General features: G+C 39.5%; 1 protein-coding gene across 1 annotated transcript in view; it reads right to left on the reverse strand.

Annotated features, from left to right (window-relative positions):
- Window positions 1-21225, reverse strand: part of LOC124801714 (DNA-directed RNA polymerase III subunit RPC1) — a 242528-nt gene that overhangs the window by 40820 nt on the left and 180483 nt on the right. The window contains exons 21-23 of the mRNA XM_047263093.1: window positions 13857-14105; window positions 13586-13733; window positions 4383-4567 (exon numbers count right to left, since the gene is read on the reverse strand). Coding sequence (XP_047119049.1) covers window positions 4383-4567; window positions 13586-13733; window positions 13857-14105 — 582 coding nt within the window. The remainder of the gene's footprint in view (window positions 1-4382; window positions 4568-13585; window positions 13734-13856; window positions 14106-21225) is intronic.

Genomic DNA, 21225 nt, shown 5'->3' on the forward strand with positions numbered 1-21225 from the left:
TTGTTAGTATTTGTTTCACATCTTATATGAGATTTTCCATTAATCATTTAGATCACCTATATGGTCCACATCCTTCATTGTTTTGTACCTTTTGTTAGCTATCACTTACGTCTGTCATCTTAACACTTTCTCTTCTTCAGTGTTTTATATATACATAAATAAATATTTTCGTCACCAACTGTGCTAGTTTCATCTTCCTCCTATTATCTTGTTCCGTTTATAGTCCTCTTCTCTTTTTTATTTATTGATTTATTTATTCAACATTCCATAGTTTTAATGTTCGTTATTCATTGTTTCCCAGCCAACAATCACTGCCAACAATCTCTTCCACACCTACCAGTATCATCCATTTCCGTCGATTTCTTGTTGCTGGCGATATTTTTGTGCCATTGGCTATCTTTCTCTGCCACAAGAAAAATTTTTTGGGACATTTCTGCCCCACCCGCGATCTTTTTTGCGGCACGCGCGATCGCTTTTGCGGCACGCGCGATCGCTTTTGCCGCACGCGCGATCGCTTTTGCGGCACGCGCGATCGCTTTTGCGGCACGCGCGATCGCTTTTGCGGCACGCGCGATCGCTTTTGCGGCACGCGCGATCGCTTTTGCGGCACGCGCGATCGCTTTTGCGGCACGCGCGATCGCTTTTGCGGCACGCGCGATCTTTTTTCGCCACTCGCTATCTCTGTTTTTGAGCTACGTGTGTTCTTTTTCCCCTGATCTGGACATACTTGCTTGGTCTGGTTAACTTTTTCCGTATTTTTCTTATTTACTGGTCTTCCTTTGGTATTGAACATTACCAACACAATTTCTTTCCTTCTCGTCCTTCCCTCCGTGTTTTACTCCTTCTTATGATTACTATCTCAACTTTAGTTATCTAATTTCCCTATCCACCAGTTACCCACTATGTACCCTAATCCTATACCACATTATTTACATTCATTCCGGAAACATGCATTCACTGTAGCCAAACTGCAATCCCACATACTTTTCCTCCAGTCCTGCTTAACCTTTGGAATTACCCCTAAAGGGCTTACCTTAAAAGTTCCCATCTCTGGGTGCAATTCCTCCTTCCACCAGTCTCTCCTGGACTTCCAGAAGCTTCAATCCTTAGCCCTTACCCAACTTGTCCTGAATCTCTACACTACTTCATGTAACCACCACTCCCAACAGCTCCTATCTCTCTTCAAAGTCCTCCACCTCTCAAACCCTTGCTTGGAGAACACATTGAGGAACATCATCCTAGAAGCCAGCTGCAAACTTGAGTTCCATGCCACACAACACCTGAAAAAACTATCCACAGTGCTAGTGCAACACCTAAGAAGTGGGGTCCCTCTCCCTATCCCTCACAAACACCAACCACAACAGAACCTTCAACAAACCCCCCTCATAGCCAACAAACCTAGCCTAGCCACCCTACTCAATCTCCCCATCCCAGCACATACCCCACACAGACCAAATCTCAACTATAACCACAGTCAAATGCCACATATCACCAGTCCCAATTCAGTCCTAAACCTCTCATCCAGATCCCTCTCTCCTCCAGAGACATCTGTTCTATCAAAAGGCTTAACCTTTAGCCCCACACCTAAATTCAACCACACTGCCCTGGTTAAAGATCTCCTCTCATTCACCCGGAACCTCAACTGGAAATATCACTTCACTACCCAAACACAGCCCCCAAGCACTAGACCCAGTGTTGAACCCTGTCTAGAACAGTTTCGACTGCCTTCTCAAAGGGATCCTCCTCCCCTCCCCCAAAACCATCCCTTGCAGACATTTCAGGAATTCCTCACATCCAGTGTTGCCTCCCAGTCCTTCTTGAAGAACATCCCGACAACCCCCAACATCACCCCAGCTGAATCCCGTGCCATTAAAGAGCTGAAAATAGACCACTCTATTGTCATCCTCCCGGCGGATAAAGGCTCCACAACTGTCGTACTTGACCGTGTGGAGTATGTGGCAGAAGGACTGCGTCAACTCTCTGACACCTCAACCTACAAAGCTGTTACCCAGGATCCCATTCCCTCCATCCAGACTGAGCTGCAAAAAATCCTAAAAATCCAAGGTCCCTCACAAGGCCTCACAACGGCTTCCATAGACTTACTCACTCCACCTGAGCCACGTACCCCTACCTTCTACCTATTACCCAAAATCCACAAAGAGAACCATCCTGGCCGTCCCATTGTAGCAGGCTTCAAATCCCCAACCGAACGTATCTCAGCTCTGGTAGACCAGCACCTACAACCTATCACCCGCCGACTCCCATCCTACATCAAAGACACAAACCACTTCCTAGAACGCCTCACATCCATTCCCACTCCTCTCCCACCTGAAACCTTTCTTGTCACCATAGATGCTACATCCCTTTACACAAACATCCCACATACTCATGGTCTCTCTGCCCTTGAGCACTACCTCTCCCAACGCCCACCCGAAGATCTTCCAAAAACCTCATTCCTTATTACACTTACCAACTTCATCCTCACCCATAATTACTTCACTTTTGAAGGCCAGACCTACAAACAAATCAGGGGAACGGCCATGGGAACCAGGATGGCTCCCTCCTATGCCAACCTCTTCATGGGCCGCATGGAGGAGGCTTTCCTGAAGACCCAACAGCTGCTTCCCCTGGCCTGGTATAGGTTTATAGATGACATCTTTGTGGTCTGGACTCATGGTGAAGAAACACTCCTTAATTTCCTCCATAACCTCAACTCCTTTTCGAATCTGAATTTCACCTGGTCCTTCTCCAAAACCCAAGCCACCTTCCTGGATGTTGACCTTCATCTTGTTGAAGCTCACATCCACACCTCAGTCCATATCAAACCCACAAACAAACAACAGTACCTTCACTTTGATAGCTGCCATCCTTTCCACATCAAACGCTCCCTTCCCTACAGCCTAGGTATTCGTGGCAAACGTATCTGCTCCAGTGACGAATCCCTCAACAACTACACCAATAACCTGACCAGTGCTTTCCTCTCCCGCAACTATCCTGCAGACCTTGTCCACAAACAGATTTCCCGAGCAATACATTCCTCCCCGTCCAACAACAATGTTCCTACCCCCAGACCACACAGAAGCATCCCCCTTGTCACCCAGTATTATCCTGGCCTCGAAAACATCAACAAATTACTCCGCCAGGGATATGACTTTCTCAAGTCAACCCCTGAAATGAGATCATCCCTTGACAAAATTCTCCCCACACCACCCAGAGTTGCCTTTCGTCGCCCCCCTAACCTCCGTAACATCCTTGTTAAACCCTACAATATTCCCAGACTACCTTCTCTACCCAGTGGTTCCTACCCCTGTAACCGACCCCGCTGCAAAACCTGCCCCATGCATCCGCCCACAACCACCTACACCAGCCCCGCTACTGGTAAAACATACACAATTCAAGGCAGGGCTACGTGTGAAACTACACATGTCATTTATCAACTGACGTGCCTGCACTGCACAGCCTTTTACATCGGCATGACAACAACCAAACTGGCTGAGCGAATGAACGGACACAGACGAACTGTCCGCCTAGGAGATGCCCAATACCCAGTAGCGGAGCATGCCCTCCAGCATAATTCTAGGGACCTAGGAACCTGCTACACCGTATGTGCCATTTGGCTTCTCCCACCCAACACCAGTCCCTCTGAACTGCGGAGATGGGAACTTGCACTCCAACACATCCTTTCATCCCGCCATCCCCCTGGACTGAACCTACGTTAAAGAACCTCACTCCCATTCACTCTTCAGTCTTCTCCTCTTTCCCTTTCCTCTTTAGCCATTCACGCATCTTTTCATCCTACATAGTTGTGTTTATCTTTATACTTTACTTCTGTATGCATCCTCTTTGGTTTGAAGCTGGCACAGTACTTACAGTAGAATATCTTTGGCTTCCCTCTGACAACCATGCCTCCATCCTTGCTACCCTCCCTGTTTACCTTTCCCTGTTGCTTCATAACCTGGGTTGTGAGTAACTGAATCCACTTTCCCTTCTTCCCTTTTTTTCCCCTCTCTCCTCCCTGATGAAGGAACAAAGTTCCGAAAGCTAGGAATGTAAATTTTCAGTTCTGTTTTATGTGTATCTATCGGCTGTACTGAGCTGAGGTAAGTACTGGCCAGCCCCTCTATCTCTTTGTTAGTATTTGTTTCACATCTTATATGAGATTTTCCATTAATCATTTAATTCTTCAAATAAATATTTTTATTTGTTGTTGTTCACAAATAACGAGTAATAATTTTTACCTGTACAATTACTCATCAATCAAATAATTTTTTTTTCAATTCTGATTTCTATATGCATTCACACTGTCAAGTTAAGTGGAATGTTCAATATAAATTATATTTAAACTAGAGTTCAAATAAAACAACATTACTGAAAAATGTTACCTGGCTGCTTCAATACCAAGAGTTGTATACACTTCATAAATATTATTAGAAGTAGTACGTGTTCCCTTCACCCCATGTGTTGCCATCACTTCTCGTAGGTTATCACCTTCCACTAAGAGTTTGTATCTTGTTTGACCACCAGAATCATCATTGTGGATCACTGCTCTGCTCACTGATGGAAGACCCTACAAAATGGAAATGAAATAAACTTCAGGTAAGTTTTCAGTAATTTTTCTATACTGCAAAATACAAACATTTCCACTGTCTCTAAGCTTGGTAACAAACACTGAACATTTACAGTATAGGCTGCGATTTTTCTCCAGTTTTCTATACAGAGATAAAGACAAAGACACACATCTGATTTACAGTTTCGAAGTGGTATGAGTGGTGAAAGGTATAATTTATATTAGATGTTAGCAGTTTCCTCTTTTTCGGAAATGTTATCATTTCTCTTGGTGGTCTTCTATACTTCAGGCATCACCAGTTATTTTGTTGCCCAAATAATAAAACTTATCTACTACTTTTACTGTCCTATTTCTTAATCTACACTGTGTGAAAGAATTAATGAAACACTCTTTTGAAACCTTGTTATTTTCCCCACTGTGAAGTAGAATTTAGAAACAGGGCTTACGGGTGCTTAAATCCTCCATCACTGAGGCTGCAAAAGTATAGCGCCCTGCGGACTCACCCTCTGATTCGGGGATGCTTCGTACTAGAAGGTGTACACACAGAAGAAAGAAAAGTCAGAGCTCAGAAGTTCATGTGAGGTGTAAAGTAGTTTAATGATGTTACACTGAAACCAAATTCCACCATAATTCTGCTCAAAGACACTGTGGATGTGTCATACGTTGGGAAGGACATCAAACCACCCACACGTCACCCGTCTATCACCCCTTCCTTAGACGCTTCTGCGGTGAAGGTCAGAAGTGCGATGCCCAGCACTGAAATCACCCGATTTTCTTATGATTGGTTGAGGAAAACATTTCATACAACTGCTGCTCAGAATTGACACTAAAATACAGGAGGTGGCACAAAAGGTGTCAATGAAACCACCCCTTTCCTTGAAGCATCCATTTACACATATTCTTGACAACCTTTGACACTGTTAGCACCCCCACATATAAGCCAACCCTTGTCTGAGGACATCGTGGGTCTGTTACCCCTCTGTATTACATTTGGAGCGTGGTGCCACTGTAATTTCTGCGCTGTTATACAGCGTGGAACCACTAGGAATCATTCAAAAACACTCGATGAAATTTGAATGTAATCCAAAACAGCAAGGGTATTTACACTTTTTTTAGATCTATTTTGTGCAGTGTAATTTTCTGATCATCAACTGATTTAGTTCAGCTACATTCCATTACCCTCGTTTTGCTTTTGTTGGTGTTCATCTTATAGTCTGTTTCCAAGACACTGGCACTGAGATGGAGTTGACACCAAAGCTGGCCCCTCATATTTTCTACCACAGACAGACCTGTAGATCTCACTGGTCATATGTTAAGAGGATCTTGTGTCCTCACATGTTTGAATATTTACTATTTTTTGACATTTTTGTACGATTATTGCTTAGCATTGCCACAAGATGAAAAATGTATTAATGCTCCTACTGTTGACTAGGCTGTCTCCCGCAGTTAAAATTAATCTTTACCCCTGATAAGGCATCTTGAATTTTTATTGCTGTGTTGTTTCATGCACACATTAGGCGTAATAATTCAGTTAGCAGCCAGAGTTGGGAGCTGTAGTTGGTCGACCGTATTCACTGGATGCAGGTGCATGGGATGCGTGTGTTCATATGTGATTGACAACATATTCTATCTATTTGTGTCATGTTTTCATTGTCTAAAAAGTTTCAGTGTGAAGTAGATAATTTTGTGTTGTGGCATATGGGATGTTACTAAAGTGAAGTGTAGTTGGAACTGGTTTGGAAGGAGTAACAATTTTTCAATAATAAATAATACTATCAGCAATCAGTGAACCACCATTAACCATTACCAACTCAATCCTTCATAGTCTGCTTCCTCTAATGCAATCAAAGGGATAGGAATTAATTGGATAGTTGGAGGCGAAAAGGAGTAATGTAGCACTGTTGCTAATTATATCCTGCCAACATGTTATATATGGACACTGGTGACAAGGACATTGCATCCTGCAACAATTTTTGGATCTGGAGCCCAATCATCAGGATCCGTGTATGGTGAGTGCATTTGGAATTCTCAGCGGCGCCTCAATCTTTCAACCATTATTGCACAGAAAAAAGCTGTAGACTATTATCTAAATTCCATAAATTGAATGTGAAGTCCGCATATTTTGACTGGAAAAAGTGAGAATTGTTACGTAATTAATTATGAAGACAATTTCAGTCAAGATAGAATTAACATGAATGTTATTAACGAATACGGGCTAGTTGGCAGAAGTCAAACTATAGCAGCTGTAGCGGCAACTTCAAGTAAAAGTTCAAATTTAAACACACACAACGAACCATTAGATGCAGGAATAGACAATAATCATGTCAAAAATGTAGGAAGTAATGATGTGACAATAGAATGGGACCAGATAATCAAAATTGGATCAAGAGTTGAAGGTAGATATTCAAAAGTTAATGATAAAAAAATAAGGGCAAAGATAATGGAGACCAAACATGAAATTCACAAAAACACTGGACCAAAAAGTGACCGATACCCATAATAACTCACAGGTTATTCACAGATCCAAAGGAAGAGCTTACAGGATCGACAAACACTGAACATTCTGACAATACTCAAGAAAGTAAACAACATGATGAAGAGAAATTCTGTCTCCATCTTACGGGAACAAGAAGTCTATCTGATTACTGAACTGAATATAATAATTCATGATGCCACTTGAAATTAATGTTATGAGATAGATCAATTTGCCAAAGCCAAACATAATGGCAATTTTGAAATTAATTTAAGCTTGATAAAAGAGGGTATAGATTTGATAATACAAGAAAACTACAACGATAAATGCTACCTCAATAAACGATTGACAATTTTACTACCAATGGATGATTTAAGTTTCATGTTGACAGATTCCTAGTGAGGCAGATAAGATTAGGATGTATTTGTGGACAATGGAAAATTTCACATCATCTCCAGAGTTTGAAACAACATTCCCAACTGAAGAACGTTTGTCAAAGAATTGCTATTGGAACTACACAACACTTTTGGTGAGGAAATTTAGTTGGAACAGTAGACTGTAAAACAGCAGGAGAAGAAGAAGGAGACTGTGCGCTAATTTCTGAAAGAAGAAGAGGATGAAACTTCATGTTTATTGTCAGGCGATAACAACTCATTATAACTTTTAACACTTTGATTTATGTAGAAACTCATTCAATGATTTATTATGATTGACAATGTGTAGTAGACTGGTTGAGAATCCTCCCAGTGATAGTGTGTTATGAAATCGTATCTTTGAACTGCTTCAAGCTATTTTACATGTCACAAGTAGTTACATGTTCAACTGTGTAGGCAACTTGAGTATTGTTTCTACGTTGTGCTTCTTTCTGTTTTCTTTTTTGTTATTTATGAAGTACTGATGCACAACACTACATCACTGCTATGTCATCCAGTGCAAACAAGTGGCTCACAGCAGACACACTCTCGGCTACGTGGTGCTGTTAATCACAACTGTGCTGAATGTGCTGCTTCCTGATCCTTCCACAAGAGGCGCCAGGGGAGTCAGTGTGTTTGTACACACATCCACATGGGCAATGAGATGAGATTTCAGCTGCACTGATGAAGTAAGTGTCGGTTATGTTCTTTACAAAACACAGTATCCATGAGAGAACTGAATAATTAAAATTAAATACTGCAACATAAAGTATGTTCACATCTGGATATGTAAAAAACTTTTTGAGGTAAAAAACCTTTGAGGTATTTATGACAAACATGCATTTACTTATTTAAACTGTGTATCACAAACGTGTGTCTAAGCCCTTTTATGTTCTTTCTTAATTTCTTAGCATACTAATCATTAATATTTATTTGACTAAGACTGAAACATATTGCAATTTGTGTGTACATTTTATACATCACACACTTAATCTTTAATGTTTGTTCACAATGATAATATTTATCAAATGACAATCCTCTTAAGTATACTCCTCAGAACATAATGAGTTTGTTTAATAAGAAGGACTAAAACTTGCTGATTTAAAGTTTATTAACTTCTTTGTGAACAAGATTCTATGCCACATCACATGTAGCTGAAAGTTGATTAATTTCACATATACCTTCAATCATTTTGTTAATTACATTATACAAACAATAACATTTCTTAAAAGCCTAATAATACAAGCCCATTTGATTTTGCTGGGAGACAATTGAAGATTTTCATTTAATGTGCGCCTATTGATTTATTGTTTCCTTCATATTAATTGCAGCAGTTACTATATGTTAAACGGGTTTTGTACATAATTTTTCTTCACTTACATTTTTCTTGAACATCACATTCTGAACTATTTTTCACAGATATGGTATTGCACTTGTCTTTTGAAGTTTTGCTCTCTTACGGCATTATTTTATGTGAATGTTAATTTATCATTGTGTGGTCTTTAGCCCTTTGTTTCTTTCCTATAAGAAGTCAGAGTTGGGAGGTGGAGGTGGCCGGCACTGTTCACTAAATGCAGATGTGTGACGTGTGTTCGGATGTAATTGATAATATATTCAGTCTTTTTGCATCATATTTCATGGTATAAAAAAATTCAGCACGGAGCAGTTAATTTTGTATTGTGGCATACAGGATGTTACTAAAGTGAAGTCTGGAAGGAGTAACAATTTCAACAACAGAGGCCAATGAAAAAATTTTTTTAAAAACTTTTTTTACTTTGATAGTTGACCTTTATAGATTTTTATGAGCTGAATCCAAATCTAGCCTTAGTTTTTTTGTATCACCCATAGTTTTCAAGCAATATGCTTTTTATTATATAGTATAAAAATCCTATGCTATACGGTAAATGGGGAAATTAATGAAACACTTTCTTACAACATAAGCGTGGTTTGCATTTACAGTTAGCTACTTCAAACAATGATATGTGTTAATAGAGGTTTCACTTGTCAGCTGGAATTGGTTTGTATTTTCTTTGAAGCTTCTTGTGTAGCTTTTTCTACCATGAGTACATACATACATAAATTCTTGTTCCATAGATCATGAACACAACATTTCGTAATGATGTGGAACATGTCACTTTAACAAAAGTTTTCTTTACACAAAACATCCATTTTTTTGTTGGTGAAGTGACCAACAGCAGTCCCCTATCATGTTGGTGTTCCAGCGGCTTTAGTAGTATTTTTCCATCACTTTTATGTTCTGGTGAAAACACTCTCCTTGCTCCTCAAATGGCTCTGAGCACTACGGGACTTAACATCTATGGTCATCAGTCCCCTAGAACTTAGAACTACTTAAACCTAAGTAACCTAAGGACAGCACACAACACCCAGTCATCACGAGGCAGAGAACCTTGCTCCTCACTAACATCTCCCATTGTCTGGGAAGTAATCAAGGTGACTGTTCAAAAAGTGAACTTTCACACTCATTTAACATCCTAAAGTTTTAAACTTCTTTAACATTGTATCTATAATAGAAACATATTCTGGGTCTTTTTCATATCCTAAGAACTTTGTAACGACTTGCTTGAATGATACCCATGCTTCTTTCTCATTTAAGGTCACTTTGGATTCAAAGTCAACATCAAACATCAATTTTCTAATGTCAAGTTCGACAAAGACACTGTCTTTTAGTTTGGCTTCTAAAAGGTGTGGAAACTTTTGGCAGAGATACTTAAAACATGGTCCATCTTTAGCCAAAGCTTTACAAACAGTCTCATTAGGCCTAACGTTATTTGTAGAAGTGATAGGAGAAAGTTTTTTGGATCTACAAAGTTTTTGTGTAGAATGTTCTTCTCACCAGGTTTTAAAGACTCCCTCACATGCCACTTCTTTCTGCACCAGCGTTGATCCCTAGCCCTACTGTCCTATTCACACAAGAAACATGGAAATTTGGTAAAGCCACCTAGCTGACCACAGAGCATGCATGTTACTTTTAGATTGCCACATATCATCCAACCATGAGCAGAACAGCCTATTTTATTTAGCACTATTTCTAGGTTTTCATAGCTTTGTTTCATATGTACAGAATGTCCAACAGGCATAGATCCATACATGTTACCATTGTGTAATAAAACAGCCTTTAAACTAGTTTTGGATGAATCAATGAACATTCTCCAGTCTTCCTTTTTGCATTCAATATCAAACTCATTCATCAGACCGGGAATGTCTAAGTAGTACACTAAATCATCTTCTTGTTGAAAAACTTGGAAAACTGCTACTCTCTCTCTTTCTATACATGTATATGCTGGCTCCAAATGCCAATAAGTTCTTTTCTTTTAATCTAGAGCCAAGCAATTCAGCTTTTTGTTTCATTAAGTCCAGATCCCTAACCAAATCGTTAAGCTCAGTCTGATTAAACAATTTGGGCTCTAGACTTTCTGTATTACAATGGAATTCATCATCACCTGGTTCATCTAAATCACTTTGTGCATCAGAAAATACTTCTGTTTGAATAGAATTTAGATGATCTGGTGGTTCAGAAACCGGCAAATCTACACCATGCCCTACTGGTCTGATGGCGGACTGAAGGTTAGGGTAGCTTATTACCTTCTTGTTTTCCAAATTATGACCAGTAATATCAACACTGCAAAAGTAGCAATCATTGGAATGATTTCTTGGCTCCCTTCATATCATAGGAACAGCAAATCTAAAGGCTGGTTTCTCCTTTTTGGATCATTTTCTCAGATCTTCAACACACACGTAACATACCTTATGCAGTGCCCAATATTTAACTTGATCACTGAGTTTAGATCCAAAGTATGATAGATAAACCTTTTTCACAAAGTCTGTAGTGTTTCTTTGGTGTTTTCTAATCACAAATTCGTCACAAATATAACAAAAACTGTCAGTAGAGTTTTTACAACCATGATTAGACATTGTACTGAGCACATGTACAGGAAACAGGAAAGTGAGTTTAGGTTGACAGTAAACAAAACAACATATGTTAACACAAAAATAGAACTGACATTTTTTTGCCAGCAAATGTTTTTCAGCAGTGCTACCAATGTCATCTACATTCATTACACCTCCTCTTTACATTATTTTAACTATATAAAAGCAGTTAAATTCTTTTAAGAAATTGCTTAATTTAATAAATTTAACTGTAAAATGTGAAGAAATGGTGGGTGATACAGATTTTTTAAGTGTCATATTTGGATTCCCACCCTGCAATACATAAGAATAGGGTAATTTCAGCAAAAAAGTTTTTCCATTGTTGGCCTGTGTAATCAATGATACAATCAGCAATCCACCATTGATTATTATCAACTGAATCCTTCATTATTCATTTCCTGAAATGGCAGTAAGGGAACACACATGGATATGAGGAGGAGTAATGTAGCACTGCTGCTAATATACCAGTGAGTTTGTTATAATGTGTCATGCACAGAAGAGTACTGTCCTGTTGAGAAATCGCACCACAATACTGACACACAGAATAACACGAGAACACAGGATATCTGTGACGTACCATTATGCCATCAGAGTTTTCTCTATCACTTCTGGCAGTGACATGATATCATACCCAATGGCTCCCAACCCTATGACATCAGGAGAGACTCTCCAAAACATTGGAAGAATGGAACCTCTCCCTATGTCAGTGCCAAACATGTCAACGATGGTCATCTGGGCAGTGCATAACTGCGTTTCATCGCTTAACACAATGTGACACCATTCGTCGGCAGTCCACACTTCCTGGTCATGACACCACTCCAAATGCAGCCATTCATGAAGTTGTGTTAACGACAGCCCAAGTATGAAACTGTAATTCCCTCATACAGCAACTGCTAATCTCCAACTGATGGTACGGTAGTGATCATTCCATATCTGATGACAATGTTTGTGCCCATTATATACCTTACAAGGCATATCAACAACATTAAACATGAACCACACTTACGCCCTCTGGGAGTCATCCCACCAGTCACAGAGAATGGAAACTCTAATGATTTACGTTTCTGCTGATCATGTGTTCATGTATCAGTTACACTGACACCTGACCATGTCTTCTGGGTGTTTCACTTTCTTGTCAGATTGTATACATTAATTATCTGGAATGGAAATTTTAATAGCAACACCCAGACTTTTTGCAGACGATGATATTGTCTGTAACAAAACACTATCTGGGAGGAGGAGGAGAAAACAATAGAAATATTGTGTCAGATCTTGATAAGATTTTAAAGTGGTGCAAATACTGGCATCTTGCAAGTCTCCCCCCACTTTAGCACATAGCAAAGAACATTCATATAACCATGTGATGGTATCAGAAAAGTCCTTCATCGTGATATTGTTTGGCTAGTGCATCACATCGGGTTGAATGTTGGTTATGGCATCAAATTTAATTTCTGCACTTTGTTGTTTTGTGACTGGCTCATATTAACAACTCCAAGTCTTATGACTCATGATGATTTTGTTCAAAAAGTAACTGTCCACATTCTGCGTTTCAATGAAGTCATGGCAGGAATGCATGATCGTCATTTTAGTTTGGGAGACAAGATGTATGCAGACAAACTATGCACACACTTTCCCTTTCTTCAGAACATTATGGACAATGTCCTGAACACTTGATTTTAGAGATGTTGCTCTTTTGCAATTTGTGACACAATCATGCTGACACCCTGCAGCCAGAAGTCCATTACTTAACACTGCCAGTTCACAACTTACTGCTTGTGAGTAAATCAGTTGTTAGTTCAAGCTGCCACCATAGTCACTGCCCACAAGTCGCTTACACACCAGGAAGAAATCAGTCTCGGAACTTTATGGATGGACAATGCTGAGACAAGTTTAGGTGCAGACAGAGTTGAATTTTGTATCACCATGCCATCTCCCAATTCTCTTGCGTCAACAAGAGAGTTTTCTTAATCTATTATAATACCAACTACCACAGTGAGAAATCTTGGAGATTAAAAAGAAATTTGTAGTTCTGAGAGGGGGGAGGGGGTAGGTGGGTGGGGGGATTGGGAAACCTGCAACCCAGAGAAGTTGAAACCCCCCTCCCCCTCCTGGTTCGCCAATGGGAACATAAGCAATAATTTCTTTTTGTTGCTTCTCCTAATCTATGATTAGTGAGAACATTACCTTTATGACAATTTTTGGAACATTCTCCTTCAGATGCTGAAGAGCATAATTTAAACTGGATCGTGATTTTCCAGGCTTCACAGTAATGATCGAATCACCGACAACTGTTACTAAACCTGGTTTAAGTTTTAATTTTGAAGTACAAATGCTGAAAGAGAGAAATATAGACAAGTAAGTCACATTCCTTTTACTTCTCTATGATCAGTAAACTAAACAAGAACAGTAAACTAAACAAGCTTCTCTGAAGTTGTCCATGCAACACGGGATTTACCTGTATCTTATTGATTCTGCATCAACTTCTAATTTCAGAAGTCTTATGCGATCGATATCTAATTTCACAAGAAGGAAACAATCATCAGGAAGATACATTTCTTCTATGTACTCTGAAACTTCCCCCAACGTTGTCTTTTCAATGCGACCCTTCACTCTTCGTGCAAATTCTGCATCATTATTTATTTCCAGGCATGCTGTGATGATTGGTGTGCTAATAGTTTTGCTGGCATTAATAATTTCTTTGATCCTAAAAATACATAAACAAATTAACATATTGCACAAATAGATGGTTTCAACATAATGTTCACCATGTGAGTGCAGTTGGAAACAGGAGTGTATGTAAAAAATAAAAAGCACTTCCTGCAATATTTAATATTATTGTTTTAGTTGGACCACATTTCCAGGTGTGTGTGTGTGTGTGTGTGTGTGTGTGTGTGTGTGTGTGTGTGTGTGTGTGCTGTTGTCTATTTTTGACAAAGGCCTTATTGGCTGAAGCTTATTGTGAGACGGTCTTTTTTCATTTTTTTACCTATCCACAACTCAGCATATCTCCTATATGGTGAGTAGCAACTATCCTTTGGTACTGAACAAATATGGCTGTAAAAAAGGTTTTTATACAAGCTAATAGGCATTTTACAGAAGAAAAGTCAGTGCTGAGCATAAATGATTCAAAGGAAGTGGATATACTGACAAGTTTTTATCTATACAATTATAACATATGTCATAACAGAGTTTATTCTGTCAGAAATATAGATAGGATTTTAATACCACACAGCAGTTGCAATTTCCTTCACAATAAATATACTGGCATCAGTTACAGCTGAGTCATATATTTTTCTGTAACTTCTTAGAAACTTTTCATCTGCCTTGCACTTTCAAATTTATCTTAACTAAAAAATGTAAATTTTAGGGGTATAGAAACAACTCACTAAAGTGTAAGAGATGTTGAGTTATGAAAACGCACACCAATAAGACTGAAAACTTTGCTAGCTCCAACTCTAATGGGGTGACGAGTGGTGTCATGTGAAACGGGCAAGAGGAGGCATGGGGCACGAGAAAGGCAGAAAATGGGTGGAGGGGAGGGAGGGAGAGACTGGAGAAGGTAGGCTGGTGGTTGGGAGTGAGAGTCAACAGGCACAGCTGTAATTTTTGCATGGCATTTTATGTGGATAAGACCAATAACCTGCTGTCCATTCAAATAACTGCTGCAAACTGCAGCCAAGAGCAGAGTGTCCACCCAATGGAGGAACATGCTACTGAGCACAACAGGCTCAAGTTCGATGGCTGCTTCTCAGTCAGTGCCATCTGGATCATTCCCCTTGACACCAGCTTCTCTGAAGTTGTCCTTGCAACACACACTTTGAGCACATAATCATTCTGGATTCATTCTCTGCTAGACCTCTGCATCACACCACACTCTTCCCTGCAGTGTCCCCTTCCTCTGTTCTGTCACCCCTCCCCAATCCACTCCCTATATCACCACATGCAGCACCATCTCACTGGTGCCTGTCCATCACTACAAGGTAGCCGTACTGGTGGCCACAATAACTTGACGATTTCACTAGTGCTGCCAGGAGCAGGGAAAATTGGTACTACTTGAAAGTTACTCATTTGTTTCTGAGTGCTGCCAATGTCAAGGTGCCCCTAGATGCAAAATACACACATCAAAAAAAGTTTTGCATCATCTTGGTTCTGAGAGTTCCGGAACCTGTACAGAACATTGTTAGAGAGATCAACATAAACATCATTTCTGCCCTTTTTATTGCTCAAGAAAACCACACATTGCATGTTGTACCACCATACAGTGAGACCTTCAGAGTTGGGGGTCCACATTGCTGTACACACCAGTACCTCTAATACCCAGTAGCAAGTCCTCTTGCATTGATGCATGCCTGTATTAGTCGTGGCATACTATCCACAAGTTCATAAAGGCACTGTTGGTTCAGACTGTCCCACTCCTCAATGGTGATTTGGCGTAGATCCCTCAGAGTGGCTGGTGGGTAAAGTCATCCATAAACAGCCCTTTTAAATCTATCCCAGGCATGTTCGGTAGGGTTTAAGTCTGGAGAACATGCTGCCCACTCTAGTCGAGAGATGTCGTTATCCTGAAGGAAGCTATTCACAAAATGTGCACAATGGGGGTGCAAATTGTCATCCATGAAGAGGAATGCCTCGCCAATATGCTGCCGATATGGTTGCACTATCAGTTGGAGGATGGCATTCACGTATTTTACAGCTGTTATGGCACCTTCAATGACCACCAGTGGCGTACATTGGCCCCACATAATACAACCCTAAAACGGCAAGGAACCTCCACCTTGCTGCACACTCTGGACAGTGTGTCTCAGGTGTTCAGCCTGACTGGGTTGCCTCCAAACATGTCTCCGACGACTGTCTGGCTGAAGGCATATGCAACACTCATCAGTGAAGAGAACGTGATGCCAATCCTGAGCAGTCCATTCGCTCTGAGACGCCTGGATACTTTCCTTTTTGAGAGCCCTTCCTGGCACAAAGTAACAATGTGGACACAATCGAACTGTGGTATTTATTGTCTAGGCATGGTTGAACTACAGACAACATGAGCTGTGTACCTCCTTCCTGGTGAAATGACTGGAAGTGATCGGCTGTCGGACTCCCTCCATCTAATAGGCACTGCTCAAGCATGGTTGTTTACATCTTTGAGCAGGTTTAGTGACATCTCTGAACAGTCAAAGGGACTGTGTCTGTGATACAATATCCACAATCAACATCTATCTTCAGGAGTTCTGGGAACTGGGGTGATGCAAAACTTATGAAAAGCTTGTGCCTACTAGCAAGTAACTTCTTTAAGTACTTCCTGAGGTGTTTGCAGTAGAACAAAAACTTACTCAAGTTTATTTCTTGAAGTCACTGGGGCAAGTTTACTTTAGGAATGTGCTGCAAGTACTTGTTGCAGAAGTGCAATTATCCCTAAAAACCAGAGCAGCTGCCATTGTTGCTGAATTATTATTAAAGAATAAAAATCATGATGAAACACGAAAATAAAAAATACCTAGAGGAGTTGTATTGATGTTACCAAGAAACACTATTCAATTTACTAAAATCTGAGGACTTCACTTATTAAAAACCTTGAGGATGTTTGTCGGACGTAAATTTCAAACATCTCTTGTCTACTGTATTATCAAATATTTGCAAACAGGGAACTAAAATGCAGCACAGTATTTCAACAGGAGACTGTGTTGTAACTACTCTGATTTTTGCAAGCAGTATTTACTACTATTATGATAAATATTATGTGTGTATGTTTGCACTAACATTAAAAAATCAGCTTAAATTTAAAGACTTGTGTACTGCCATTCTACTTTCCCTTATGAAGAAACAAATTGATTGTTAAATTTATTTCACACTTCCTTTACTGGCGGTGCAAATTATTTGTTTTTAAAGATTCCAATGGTATGTTTGTTTCAGTGCATCTGTCTTTGTGACACAACTTCTGTAAGTTTGAGAAAAACTTCCACAAAATGACAAATTCAGCAAGTACTTGCAGCAAGATGCAAGAACCAGAATGAACTTTCACTCTGCTGAGGAGTTCTGAAACCTCCTGACAAATTAAAACGGTTTGCTGGACTGGGACTCAAAACTGGGTATCATGTCTGGCACACAATTTTAATTTGTCAAGTAGTTGCATTCAAGAAACTATCTCCACTATCTTGGGAACTTCTTGAAGTTGATGAAACTTGTGGATGTGGATGGGAGGAGGAGGGGGTTTGCAGATACGGTGGTTCCATATATTCCAGCCAGTTCTGTGATTGTATGGATACTGCACAATACCACAGCATCATGTTTGACAGAATGCTTAAGAAATATGATCTCAGCATTACAATGTTAGAGTTGTTGCAAGACAAGCAAATAAACTGAAACAACTCAATGAAGAAGGCTGAACTGTTATCTAAAATAAAGGAAAACAAGCCGGCTGTGAAAGTGTACATTGGGGATAAATCACTGAGAGCAGAGATCACAAAGTAGTCTGTTTACTGCCCTACAAAGGTAGTTTAAATCTGATAAAACTGGCATGAGCCAAAATAAATCAATTTTAGGGAAAACAATGTTACTGGCGAAAGCATAAGGAAAGATTGCAGAACCTTGTTAATGCTGCTTTCCTTTCAATTACTGCACTGCAGTGGCAAGGTTACCGCAGGAAAGTGCAGCAGCTGGAGCAAGAGTATTGGACACAAAATAGAATTAATGAAGTTACCATCAATACCATGTCCTCAAGCGACGACGACAATGAATCAAACATAGATGACAGTGGCCTTTAGTGAACTTCATTTTGACATTTTTTTCAGACAGTTAATTAAAACATTGTAAACATTACTGCTGCACTGTGTTTAATAAATGCAAAGTGCAAACAGATCCTAAAAACCAGTTTTTGATGCTCTATTCATAGTGTCCTAAGTTCTACATTCATCTACTTTAATTTTTCATTATTTTCAATAAATAAATAATAAATAAAACTCCACCACTGCCGGTCCCAAGTTCGGGGCCTCATTTCGCAAGTGATGAGGAAGGAGGAGGGGGAGGAGTAACACCTCGTTAAAAAAAACCTGGGTCCATCTGACTCCGGATGGTAGCACCCTGTAAGGGCCCCTGCCTAGGGTTACTAGATGAAACCTGGTCAACGGTCTCAAAGGCAGAAGAGGAAGTTCAGATTCCCAACGGCGGAGAGAGCGGAAGAACTACCTCCAGGACTCACAATCTTGGTTGTACATTTTGTGGCCTTTGGGCCACACCCAAAATAACTTTCATCAATCATGGAAGTGTGTGATGTAAACTATTTTACCCCAGGTGGATGATCCGCCGTACGCCAGTATGTCAGCAGACATTCGGATTCTGGGGAGTCTGCAACATTGCACAAAGACAAGTCGGAGTGTCTTGGAATCTCATCCAAATTTCAATATAGGCAATCAACGTACCTAGCAACTTTCAATGCAAACTCATTGTTGAACACCGGAAAACTAAAACATCAAACAGATACGCTAAAGAACCACAACATACTCATAACAGCCATTCAAGAAACACGATACATGGATACAGGTACCTTCGGTTCCGAAGGTTTTAGGATATACAAAGGGAAAGTGGGACCGAGAGTAATGAAAAATGTACCACACATCTTGGGACAGCCTTTATAATCAACAAACAAATCTTGAACTCAATAGTTGGCTTTGATTCCCAATCAGAAAGAATCTCAAGTCTTACATTCACAAGCACAAACAAAATCTACACAATTATCAATGCACATGCCCCTATAAATGAGGATAACAGGAAAAACAAAGAAAAAGTGGAGGCCTTTTGGAATCATCTAGATGACATCATTCAGAAAATTCCAGATAAAAACATCATCATTCTTCTTGGAGATTTTAATGCACAGATTGGTAAAGAAAAAAGATATAAGAAAATAGTTAGAAACTATCCTGCACACAAGAGAACAAACAGAAATGGTGTGAGACTAATAGAACTTTGCCAAGCACACAATTTAATTCTTAAATCCACAGCTTTCAAGAAACTACCACAAAGACAAAAGACATGGGTATCCCCAAATCCTAGCCTTGGGGAATTTCAACTTGATCATGTGGCAATCAAGAAGATTTCTAGCAAAGAAATCATGAACGTTAGGGTACTCAGGGGTGCAAACTTGGATTCAGACCATTACCTTTCTAAAATTAAGTTCAAAGTCATCCCAAACAGGAAACGCAGCATGAAACAAATTAAGGGTCGGAAGTATAGCACAGAAAAGATATTAAAATCAGATGAATTCACAAAAGCAACAGAAACCATTCAGACACAAAGCTGGGGGGATATCAAGGAAAACCTCATTACTACAGCTGAACGGATAGCACCTAACAAAAAACGTAAAAAACATGCCTGGTGGTCGCTGGAATGTGATGCCCTCATTGAAACAAGAAAACAGGCATGGCAAAATTGGCAATCACAGAAAACAGAAGAAAGTAGACTGAATTTCATTACAGTTAGAAAACTGGTAGATAAAAATATAAAAAGGATTAAGAAGACACATGAAAACAAAACTATCCTCCAAATTGATGAAGAATTCGCTAAAAAAAACACAAGGAGCTTTTACAGAACTTTCAAACAAAGGTTATCAAGATACAAAGTACCCACCCTCCAATTTCGAGATGTAAATGGGACCATCGCTCACAACAACACAGAAAACTGCAAAATACTAGCAGGCTACTTTGAGAAACTCTTCAATTGTGAACCCATCCTTGAAAAATTTGAATCCATTCCAAACAACCGTGAGAAGCCGGATTCAGAACCACCGACGACTGAAGAACTACAGAACGTCATTTCAGAACTTAAAAACAACAAGGCGTCCGGAGAAAATCAAATAGTGGCCGAACTATGGAAAAAGGCTGACAAAAATGCAGTTACATCCCTAAAGTGTGTTTTCGATCAAATCTGGAAAGAAGAAGAGTGTGTGTGTGTGTGTGTGTGTGTGTGTGTGTGTGTGTGTGTGTGTGTGTGTTTTCTATTGTTGACTAAGACCTTACTGGCTGAAAGCTTTATTTGTGACAGTCTTTTTGTTGTACCTATCTGCGACTCAGCATCTCCACTATATGGCGAGAGGCTACGCTCCTTTTCATAATATTGTTTCCTTAACCCATCATCCTAGCGATATCTCGTAAAACACAAATGAAAAGATTTGAGATAAATTATGTTTCAAAGTGGTATCTTGTAAAACTGTATGTCATAGAGATTCCTATTCAAAAGAAAAATTATTGTAAATTAAAACTATCAGTCCTATTGCATTAATTTATTTTTACAGCTTCATATCTGTTAGTCTGCAACAAATATTGCAAAAGTTGAATTTAGGTCCTCAACAAAAAGTATGTAGAAGGTTTTTTTCTCTCCCCTGAGATGATGGATTTCTGTACCTACAAGGTATCACTTGTTAAGGAGTGATATGTAAATGACATATATACAACAATTGGAATTATTTGTTTTTGCAGATGGCACTACCATAATGAATTTAAACATACAAACAGCAACAGAAGAAATGGTAAATAATGTTCTTAAAACTGTCATTGACTCATTTCTGTCAATAGTCTCACTCTCAATTTTTAAGAGACACCATGTAAACAGTTCTGCACATTCACAGGTACTACCACAATGACAAGAGTAACACATGGTGTGGAAATAACAAATAGGTTGGAAACTTCAGAATTTTTAGGGCTCATATTGATGAGAATTTAAATTGGAGAAAGTACATCTCGGAACTCTTACAACAACGTAGTTCAGCAACCTTGCATTTCAAATCATTGCATATCTTGGGAAGAGACAAATCAGAAGGTTGATATACTTTGCATATTATC

Source organism: Schistocerca piceifrons, chromosome 1, assembly GCF_021461385.2.
Source record: "Schistocerca piceifrons isolate TAMUIC-IGC-003096 chromosome 1, iqSchPice1.1, whole genome shotgun sequence".
NCBI classification, from domain to species: Eukaryota; Metazoa; Arthropoda; class Insecta; order Orthoptera; family Acrididae; genus Schistocerca; species Schistocerca piceifrons.